This window comes from Marmota flaviventris, chromosome 14, assembly GCF_047511675.1.
Source record: "Marmota flaviventris isolate mMarFla1 chromosome 14, mMarFla1.hap1, whole genome shotgun sequence".
Taxonomy (NCBI): Eukaryota; Metazoa; Chordata; class Mammalia; order Rodentia; family Sciuridae; genus Marmota; species Marmota flaviventris.
This window is the reverse complement of record NC_092511.1, coordinates 78,189,527-78,201,129: the sequence shown is the minus strand read 5'-3', so window position 1 is coordinate 78,201,129 and position 11,603 is coordinate 78,189,527. Positions and strand designations below refer to the sequence as shown.

The 11,603-nt window shown below is 37.2% G+C and overlaps 1 protein-coding gene and 1 pseudogene across 2 annotated transcripts in view; both read right to left on the bottom strand.

Moving 5' to 3' along the window:
- Positions 1 to 512: 512 nt before the first annotated feature.
- The window catches only part of LOC114103259 (zinc finger protein 678-like), a 38,647-nt gene continuing 27,556 nt past the window's right edge, over positions 513 to 11,603 (bottom strand). Inside the window, exons 3-4 of one of the 2 annotated variants that reach the window (XM_071601807.1) lie at positions 9,827 to 9,953; positions 513 to 3,763 (exon numbers count right to left, since the gene is read on the bottom strand). In XM_071601807.1, coding sequence (XP_071457908.1) covers positions 1,467 to 3,763; positions 9,827 to 9,953 — 2,424 coding nt within the window. In that variant the 3' untranslated portion in view covers positions 513 to 1,466. The remainder of the gene's footprint in view (positions 3,764 to 9,826; positions 9,954 to 11,603) is intronic. The other variant, XM_071601808.1, reaches the window with a different exon arrangement.
- Positions 7,308 to 9,457, bottom strand: LOC114103233 (ribosome maturation protein SBDS-like; annotated as a pseudogene).

The following is an 11,603-nucleotide window of genomic DNA, read 5'->3' as shown; positions in this document are numbered from 1 at the left end:
CTCAGGGAGGGTGGGAGTGACAAAGGCCAGTCATTCCATCTCCTCTGGAGAGCAAACACTGCTGTCCACCCCAGTTCCAAGGGTGCAAAGCCCATGCTGCCAGTGGGTGTTTCTCTCCCCTCCTGAGCTCCTTCTTCTAAAGGCCTCATTGCAGGGGCTGCAAATTCAGTGGGGACAGAAATCTCCTCTGCGCCCTTTGTAAAGGTCTGGGAGTTAGACCTGGTTGGGAATTTGTTTTATTTCTACAGGTGAGCCATCAAGACACACAGAGTCAAGGTCGCTTTTAATGTTTAATTCAGTGCCAGCTTAGGTCTCACACTATTTTATGTCTGGGAGTGTTATGTCAAGTCCTAGAATGTATTTTCCACTCTTCTCCTTTTCTTCCTTCCAGTATGAAGGAAGGTGACTGGTCTTGTTTATAATGCTAGGCCTTAAACCCACAGGCACTCTGCCCCTGAGCTCCATCCCCAGCCCTCTTCATGTGTTTTATTGACTCAGAGGGAAACACAGTCCACATTCCAATTATCCAAGTTCAATGTCGGGTTTGGGATGGCTCTGTATCCTATTGGAGGTCTGTCAGGGAGTGGCAGTACCTTGTCCTAAAGGAATTATTCTGCAAGGCTTAAGGCCTAAGGAATGATTTTCTTTGGCAACTAATCAGCATTATTAGTAAAACTGGGAATCATGAAAATAAGGCAATACTGTTCTCTTTCTGGTGACTGTAGTTTATGTGTTTCGGCTCATGTGTTGAGGAAAGGTTCCTAGGCTCAGCTGGGAGTTGTATCAGGTTACACTGTTGCTCAGCTTTTCCTGGACACAAGGAAGGTATATCTGCAGAAAGTCCCTCAGGCAGCAAAGAAGTGCTAGAAAATAAAAAAAAGAATCTTTGTGCCATGGGCAATTCTACCTTTTACCCTATTTAATTCAGAGATTGTGAGATTGGGCCTGGCCACACACACACAAACACACACACACACACACACACACACACAAAGTACAAACAGGAAATATTATATTTAGCAGCCTCTTGAAGTCAGCCTTTTTTCCTACTTCAAGAGGGAAGCAGGAGATAGAGATAAACTCTCAACCTGGTGTACAAACTCAGTGCAGATAATAAATGAGCAGGAAGGTGACAGGAACACACTCATCAGGGGCATATGGAATCTTGCAGGAGGACGGCTAGGGAGATGAATGATTTTTACATTCATCCACAGAGGACTTACATTTAAGAGAAGAAAAAATATAAAGACAAGACGGTAGAAGAGGGAAAGTGATGGGAGGGAGGGAAACATGGAAAAAAAGGAAGGCAGCAATGCTGACAGAAAGAAATTTAGATGGACAGAAAGAAATAAAATCAAATGTCCTCACCAAGAAAGAAAGAAAGGAAAAAAAAATCTTCCCTCCCTGTGGGTCAGCAGCCCTGCAAAACTGCCCACATGGGAAGGTGGCTGGTGTGGGGTTAGTTGCTACTGAAATGCGTGGCAATCCAGGGCTCTGGGCACTTGTAGCATGTGCAGGAAAGCCAGCAGGTGCTCTGGGGTGCTATGGTTGGGACTTCCATTCTCTCCTGCATGAACACTCTGGTGTTTAGTAAAGGACAAAGGATCCTTAAAAGCTTTGTTAGATTCCTTATATTTGTAGGGCTTCTCTCCATTATGAATTCTCTGGTGTCGAGTAAGATGTGTTCTTCGAGTAAAACCTTTCCAACACTGTTCACATTTGTAGGGCTTCTCCCCTGTATGAATTCTCTGGTGTTCAGTAAGATTTTGTGTTTGAGTAAAACACTTCCCACATTCTTCACATTTGTAGGGTTTCTCTCCTGTATGAATTCTCTGGTGTTTAGTAAGGTCTGAGGTTTGATTAAAGCCTTTCCCACATTGTTCACATTTGTAGGGCTTCTCTTTAGTATGAAATCTCTGGTGCTGAGGAAGGTAACCTCTTCGAGTAAAACATTTGCCACATTCTTCACATTTGTAGGGCTTCTCCCCTGTATGAATTCTCTGGTGTTGGGTAAGTTCTGAGGTTAGATTAAAACCTTTCCCACATTCTTCACATTTGTAGGGATGCTTTCCGGTATGAATTCTCTGGTGTTGAGTAAGGCATGCTCTTCGAGTAAAACCTTTGCCACATTCTTCACATTTGTAGGGTTTCTCTCCTGTATGAATTCTCTGGTGTTTTGTAAGGTTTGAGCTTTGATTAAAACCTTTCCCACATTCTTCACATTTGTAGGGCTTCTCTCCTGTATGAATTCTCTGGTGTTGAGTAAGGCAAGCTCTTTGACTAAAACCTTTGCCACATTTTTCACATTTGTAGGGCTTCTCTTTACTATGAAATCTCTGGTGCTGAGGAAGGTAACCTCTTCGAGTAAAACATTTCCCACATTCTTCACATTTGTAGGGCTTCTCTCCTGTATGAATCCTCTGGTGTTCAGTAAGATCTGAGGTTTGATTAAAACCTTTCCCACATTCTTCACATTTGTAGGGATGCTTTCCAGTATGAAGTCTCTGGTGTTGAGTAAGGTGTGATCTTTGATTAAAAGCTTTGCCACATGTTTCACACTTGTAGGGCTTCTCTCCTGTGTGAATTCTCTGGTGTTGTGTAAGGTATGCTCTTCGAGTAAGAACTTTGCCACATTCTTCACACTTGTGGGGCTTCTCTCCTGTATGAATTCTTTTGTGTTGAGTAAGAGTTGAAAACTTCTTAAAAACTTTTCCACATTCTTTACATTTGTAGGTTTCCTCATTGCTATGGCATCTGAGGTGTTTAGAAAAGTTTGAACAATTTTTAAAGGATTTGCCACATTCTTCACATTTGTAGGGTTTCTCTCCAGTATGAATTCTATGGTGCTTACCAGGGGATGGTTCTTGACTAAAAGTTGTGCCACATTCTTTAAATTTGTAGTGTTGGTCACTGCTATGGTACCTGTGGTGTTTAGAAAGGGGTGAGCAACTCCTTGCTTGGACACACTCCTTAAATTTGGGGGGCTCCCTTCCAGGATGTGCTCCACTGTATTGAGGAAGGCTAGCAGCTGGGTTAGAAGCTCTCTCACATTCCTCACATTTGCAAGGCGCCTCTTGGCCCTGAGTACTTGGATGGCTCATCAGCTTTGAGCACTGAGGAAAGACATTCCCACATTCATCATCTCTGTAAGGGTTCTGTGCACAATGACCAAGCTGATGTTCTCTCATATTGCAACCAGAGCCAGAGTTCTTCTGTGTTTTGCTACATTCACAATTGTTTTCTTTAACAGAAGCACATTGGTAATTGCTTACAGTAGAGACCTGACTAAAGGTGTTGTTTGTTTCATTATGTGTGTTGCACACTTTCCTGAAATTTATATCTGAATTTAGATTAAGCAGTAATGAGTAAACAGGGGCCTCTCCACAATCCTTATAGATGTATGTCTGGGCACAAGAAGACATTCTTTGTTCATTGCAGAGTAATGGATGGTTTCCAATGAAATTTTCTAAGTGATCACTTTTAGAAACTTGGCCTTTAGTTATAAATTGAATACTTTCTTGAGCTATTAAATGTTCTTGAGTTCTGTTGACAGTAGAATTTTCATTATGGACAGTCACTACTAATTGGTCTTGTTCTTTATAGTATGATTTCTGACCTTCATTCTCACCTGCAATGTCCCATACTTTCTTTTGTTGTAAAAAGTCAAGGTCACAATTTCCACATCTTCTCTGTATCACTTTTTTAAATAAATTTTCTATGCCAGGCTCTGGTGAAATTTTCTGGGTATGATGAGAGGTCATGGCTGAAATAAATAAAAATGATAATTATTTTACATATTGCATTGGGAATAAACTTTGTAAATATAACATGAAGTCATTGCAGTTGGGACATCAGCAGGGTGGCAGACGAGTACACTGAAAGCCATCCTTACTCCAAATATATGTGAGTGAAAGAATAACGGACAGACAAAATTACTTTGTGAGAATTAAAAAAAACATCTGAGAATTTACAGTATTCAAGATGAGCATATAATTAAGGACCATATATATATACCATAGAAAAGGAATGCATGTTACTTTTATCCACTACAGGCCTTCCTACTCCAGAATACATTATCGTACAATTGGGGAAAATCTACCAACTCCCTTCATTTCTCAATAAAAAAAAGGGAAATGTGAAACATGAACATTTCTGGCTTTTTTAGAGACTGTCTGAAAATCATTTTCTGTCTACCACGACAAAGACCCGGATATAAGAGATGGACTTTGGATGACAATAACACAGATATTCAATAGGGCTAAAGAGCATAGGGTCCATATGGAGAAATATGGATAAATCTTTTTAATGGAAAAAATATACACATCCATGCATGCACCCACCCACACAGCCTATATCAGTATTACCAGAACAAAGTTAAACACATGGCAGTCAATACAAATGACTTGTCTTTCATTTTTATAATTTTGGTTATTTACTGAATCATTTAATTGGCAAAATCAATTGTATGTATTTACTAAGTATATCATGGTATTTTTTTTAAAGAATTTTTAATATTTATTTTTTAGTTTTCGGTGGACACAACATCTTTGTTTGTATGTGGTGCTGAGGATCGAACCCGGACCGCACGCATGCCAGGCGAGCACGCTACCACTTGAGCCACATCCCCAGCCCATATCATGGTATTTTAAAATTTAAATAAGTGGAGAAATGACTAAGTCTAGCTAATTAATAAATGCATTATTTTATATAATTATCACATTATATTATCAGTGCTAAGAAAACATTGCATTCATTTCTATTAGCATTCACCAAGAATATAATACATTAGCCAGTGCAGTGGGACAAGCCTGGAATCCCCACACGTTGGAAGGCTGAGACAGGAGGATTCCAAATTCAAAACCATCTCAGCAACTTAGCGAGACCATAAGTAACTTAGCAAGACCCTGTCTCAAAATAAAAAAAGAACTGGGGATGTTTTTCAGTTTTTCAGTGCTTCTAGTTTCAATACTGGGTACCCCTCTGCAAAAACAAAGATATAATACATTACACTCACCATGAGAACAATGGATCTCATAACTTTATGTCCATTACAATAATATTTTGCAGACTGAACAACACTCCCCAAAGCACAATAGCAGGTAAACCTTTTATTCTCTGCACTTCTAAGTTCACATTGAGTCAAATGAGGCTGCAAATTACTGTGTCTATTTCACATAATGCCCAGTTCTACATATTCATCTCATGTCACTTTAAGTGTCAGGATATCTCTTTTCTATTGTTACTTTGTTGATTAGAAATATCATATCGTTTACTCACTCGATCACTGATAGGCAAAAACTTTGAGTCCTTGTCTTGACTACTGTGAACAATGCTTCCAATGAAATGGTAGTGGAGATATCTCTTCCATGTGCTTGTTTAATATCCCTTGGATACTTCTTTAAAATGTGCATTTCTGGATCACAGGGTCATTCTACTTTTAATTTTTTATGTGTGATGCTTAAGATTAAGCCCAAAGTTGTTATACCACTGATTTATAAAATAAGCCCTTTTAAAATGGTTTGAGACATGGTGTAACACATCTCAAACATAAAATTCTCTTGAACATTGTCCAAATTACCTGAAGTTACCAGAATGCAGAACCGTGCTTGCCTATTTCTCAATTCTTTACTAATTTCCTATTGTTTTACAAAATGAAAATTAATCTACTAGAGACTCTTTTTTAAATGGACGAATAAAATATAATAAGTACACAAAGAAAAGGGGGCACTTGACTTAATCCAAGAATCAAATAAAACACTAGGCATTGAACATCAGGAAAGTAAGAGTTGTGAATTACCCAAAGAAGCTAAATAACCATTTGAAATAAATTTAGTGAATTATACCAGAACACAGAATGTTGAATAAAACACAGACCAAAATCATTAGTAGAAATAAGCAAAAGTTATGTACTTGCAGAAAGTATTAAGTAATAGTGTTCAGTCAGGGGTGGTTGTGCAAAGCTATAATCCTAGCCACTTGGGAGTCTGAGCCAGGAGGATCCCGAGTTTGAGGCCAGCCCCAGCGACTAAGGGAGATATGAAAAACAAAAAGCAAAAAGGCCTAAGAAAAAGGGCAGGGGAAAAGAAAGTCTCCAGTGGTGATAAAAAGTCGGAGATGTGGTGAAATGAGCAATAAATAGGATAACAAAATTCAAGAAGCTCATTATCTCCCAAGTAGGAAACACACACACACACACACACACACACACACACACACAAAGACTCAAAGCACATTTTACTCAATTTTTCAATATTCACAAAGAGAGAATCTTGAGAACACCAAAAGAAAAAGATGTGCCACTGAGAAAGGCACTTGAATATGATTATAAGTCAATTTCTTAGTTGAAGCCTTTCAACTCAAAAAGGAACTGGGTAATAGTGTCCAAAACATCAAAAACAGAATTACCAAATAAGAACACTGCAACCCAAAATACTAACCTTCAAAAAATAAGAAAACAAAGACTTTAAAAATATATAAATTTATCCAAACTTCATAGCTACTGACCTGTCCTTCAAAATATAGTAAAGTGCACCCCTAATATTGAAAAATGAAATATATGTGCACAGCAATAGAACTTTTATGAAATTTTAAAGTTCTCCTGGCAAGGAAAACCCATATAGCAATATAGAATTCAATTTTACTGGAATGATTGGGCATAAAGCACTCACTTTTTTCAACAGAATTTGAAAGAGAAAAACATAAAAGTTATCATAAACCTTTTAATGGGTATGCAGTATAAATAAAACTGCCATTAATAACATAATGTTCAAAGGATAAATAAATATTCTGACTTTTGTTATGAAATTGAAGAAAATTTATTGTCAGTTTGCTTTTTTTTTTAATATAAATAGTAGTTTTATTGATTACATATAATTTTAGCTATACTGATATATATTGTAACTTTAAGAATTAGAAATAAATCATCCCAGCTTGACTGACAATATAGTTCCCCACACACTGAATCACAGAGAAACAAGACAGGTAAACACTCCTTTTTTTCATAATGACATTCCCCAAATAATCTTACCTATACAATGTACAAAACTTAACTTTTTAGCCAGAAGAGTTGTCTCAAGTAGCTTTCATTTTGGAAAGTTATAAAGGTATAAGACAGCAGCAAAATGACCCTCTGGACTTCATTCTTTTGAGTTTTTGTTTTTGTTTAGAACACCAATTTAAAATTAAAACAAAATCATTCCCACATTATACTCATGTAGGAAGTCTTTCTATGTATAAGTCAGAAAATGTCAAATTATGCCTTTTTTTTTATTTATTTATTTTTATTTTTTTTTTTTTTTTTTTTTGGCAAATCACTGAAATTAAACAGTGTCATCAGAAAGAAAAACATTTGGTTTAGTGGTTTTGTGTTTGTTTGTTTGTTTTTAATAGCCAAAGAGACTGATGAGTGTCATTCAAATTTCTCCTCTCTCAAACTGTGTACTTCCAACGCACCTTTGCCTTTTGTTTCCTTTTTTATTAGCAATTTCTCGGAAGCAGCCTTGGTCAGCCCTACACACAATTTCTAGCTGCTGGCTGTAGTTTTCACTTTCTATAACCTTGACCAAAGGCCTGCACTCTCCTTCAGCTTCTTCCCTTCATTCACTGGAGGAAAGAACCCAGGCCTCATGTGACCACCTTCCATCTTCGTTTTCTCCTTCAGCTGCCTTATCCCTTCCAAAGCCCAATGTGTTGTACTCTTGTTGGGTTTGACTGAATAGTGGATGTCCTTCATGGCTCTCCCAACAAGGACAACGGTGTATGGTCTTTTGTTTCTGGGTTGACACACCTGTCCGCCACAATGGTTGAAATATCCCTGAACATCTGCTGCAGCTGTATGGTGCCTTCTTTATCTGATACCTGAACCTCTCCTTTAGTCAAAATCTGCTTACAGATTTCAGGTTGGGCATCTGTTCCACGTGGACTGATGAGATCCTCCTCCTTTGCAACCTGACCTTAACAAACAATTACAAACACAGGGTGGGTTTGCAGGACATCATCTAGGTCTGTTTCCCTGAGGAGGGCAGGTGAGAAAGTACCATGTGAACACACAAGCAAGCTTGTTCTTGTAGCAAGCAATCTCTAAGCACTTGCCCAAGCACTTCATGCAAACCACCGCTGGGCTGGTCAGGCAGATGGCGTGGAGATGGTGGGTGTGGCGGCCTGGGAACCAGGATTCTGTGCCTCACAGCCAAGGGCCCCACCTCCAACTACCCCAAGCGCACAACAGTAACGACCTTGTTGCCAGTTTAAAATGTAATGTAAGCTTAAAATGATTTTATAAATGCCAAAATAAATTTTAAAATGTTCATAGAATGAAGGAAAGTGAAAGAGGAATCAAAAGAATGTCACCATAAAAATGAGTGAACCACAAGTTAAAGTCAGAAGAAAAGGAAGAAACAGAAAAGAAGCAAAGGAAACTTACAAAAATAAAAAATAATATATGCAGTCCACAGGAGATTAAAAATCTAAGGACGCAAGGTGAAGACAAAAATATGTAAGAATGACCAGAAACTGGAGTGGCAATAATTTTCATATGCCAAACATGCTTTAAAAGAAAAATTTATGAGGTACATTTTATCTCAAATATGATTTTATTGACAATAAAAGCAAAAAATAAAAATATAGAGGCAAATATAATTTATTGGCAATGGAAGCAAGGATAAGGCTTATCTTAACTTCATCTTACATTGCCCTAATTTGTGAAATATTATAAATTGCCATTGAATCATAAAATGTAGGTTAAAAAAATAAAAACATCATTAACTGATGTGAGGAAAAAGCTATACTACAATGTGAAACTTACCCTGGAAAATGAAACACAGAAAATAAGAAAGAAAAGGAAAATTTAGCCAACAAAATTCTGAATAACCATGGTTGTATTATTTTACAAACCTTTTATATAACTACAAAATTCACCTTGACCATATACCCAAAATGAGCAGCCACTGTGAATCACTGACATTCATTTTATGTCAGAAAAAAATTCCACAAAATATTCATTGTAAGTATTTATAATAAAATCTGATAGGAAAATTTCAATGAATAAATATATATGTGATATTAGAGAAACTGCTTTATGAAACTAATAAATTACAATGCCTCACCTAGAGGTATCCAGATTTCTGAGAGATGCCCCAAATAAAGAAAATGCTGTCGGATCACGCTGACCCTCACAAGCAAAGGGGAGTGTTTGGGCTGCTTATTTCAATATATTGGGGCATCCCCACAGGAGGAAGAGACTAAAGAAGTCGAAAGCATGCTAAACATAGGGCAGAACCTGTCCTTGTAGGATAGCAAGAGAAACAAACCTAAGCTTCTGGAAAACCATTTATGTGGCATGACTTCTCCCCCAACATTTGGAAGTTTGGCTACCTCCATGACCTTTGGACCTCTCAACTGTGTCCTCTGCTTCATGAATTTTTACCCACCTCTGCTCCATAGGAAGGTGCCCAAACATGGCTTAGATACAATGAAATGTGTTCATTGGAAAATGTAATGTCTATTTGTTGGGATTCTCCCTGTGAAAACAGATATTCTATTTTGGTACCATAAAGGGGAGAAATTGGACTTTGATGTGTAGCTCACATCATTCCATATCACTGAATTACTGTAAACCTGAAGGGTATATATCACCTCAAGAAAAGGCAAGAATAAGGACTAAAAACAATGGCATTAATATTTTCTTCTCTGTAACGAAAACAGCCTGAGCCTTTTTCTTGAATGACAGAATCTGAAACTTATTCATTAAGAACAGAAGCTCCCAAAAGATATTCTGCAAAGGAAGAAAACTATATAATTAGGAATTCTGAAGGGAAGCTCTGCTCACCCAGGAAGACCAGGTTTCTGTAGGTCTCTAGCATCACATCTCTGTATAAAGTCCTCTGAGCAGATTCTAGGCATTCCCATTCCTCTTCAGAGAAATCAATGGCCACATCCCTGAATGTCAACAGTTCCTGAAATAAGAATAGATAAATTAACAGCACGTTGACCATTTGATCATTCACATAGCTTGTAAGTTGACTGAAAATAAAATGAGAGTTAGTAGAACTGGTTCTCAAGTTGGTAAGTGACTTTAATTATTCAAGAAAATACTTGGTAACACAGTGATATTCTCTAACTCTGAGGAAAGAGTATCATAAGTCAAAAAAAGTGTATATACTCCACTTTTGTGAAATAAAAGGTAAGATTATGTCATCAACACAAGAATATACATTTTAAATGCAATTTTATATACCATAAGATAAATTGTATATTTCTCAGATAAGAAAATCATGGTAAGTAAAAAGAGTGATTCTCAAATTTGTAATGCACAACCATGAATCAGAGATTCAGACTCAGGTTCAGTAGTTCTGGGATGGAACTGGTTTTCTGACTATATAGCAATAATCCCAATCTACTGATACTAGGGCCAGTGGGCCAAGATAATTCTTCTTCTTTTTTTTTTTTAGTATATATTTTTTAGTTGTGGGGACACAATATCTTTATTTTATTTTTATGTGGTACTGAGGATCAAACCCAGTGCCTCATGAATGTGAGGTGAGCACTCTACCACTGAGCCACAATCCCAGCACGCCAAGAGAATTCTTGAATAGCAATGAGGTAGACAACTCTAGGGAAAACATCATTGATGAATTTAAGTTCAAGTATTCTAAGTGACTTATGTATTTTTATTAAAATACCAATGATCAACAACAATCCTTCTTGACCGTTTCAAATATATACTTCTCACTGTAAGAGTTTTTCATGTCTTAATGGAGAAAACCAAAAGAATATGATAGCAGTAATGGTGTTCAATATTTATGACATTTTGTCAAACACCCAAAAATAGTATAGCCTAATTTTTACCCACTTTTATTTGACCTCTAATACAAAAAGAGAGGAAAAATTAAAGTCAAGATAACATGTGAACACTAGAAAAATTTTAAGAACACAACATTTATTGTAAATGAGAAGACTAATAGAAACATATTAGGAAGAAACAAGATCGGGTTGATCAATGATATTTATGATCCATGTATGCACACAGGAATGTCAACTTTTTCTTCAAAGTAAGGATCTGAAACTCATTCACTAAGAAAAGAAGCTCCCAAAAGATACTCTGTAAGGCAAGGGAATTACACAGTTAGGAACTCTGATTAGCTGGGGACTCTGGAGGGGAACTCTGCTCACCCAGGAAGACTTTCATGGAAATAAAGACAAGTCATTCCACTTTGTAAAACGTACACTTCAACTTGGATGCATATTATCTTAGAAGACATTGTTGAGATTTACACACTTAAGGGTAGGTGATAAAATAAGAGCCATAGTTACTGAGTCCTGTGTATGTAACATTTTCCCTGTCATTGAAATTTTATTTTGAGGTACACTTTATAATTTTCAGACTCTGGAAAGATGAGATCTTGTTCCTTTCACTGAGAATTCAAGGAAGTTATGAGGTATACAGCTGTGAGCTGCAGGGGGATGAGATGAAAGCCACCAGGGTGGTGGTCTCTCCAGGAGCTCCACAATAGAGCCAGTGTCTCTGGTGACAAGGCTGAGGCTGCTTTCCCCAAAGTAAGGTGAAAAAAATATTAAGAAAGAAGAATTTTCTGTTTCAAATATGA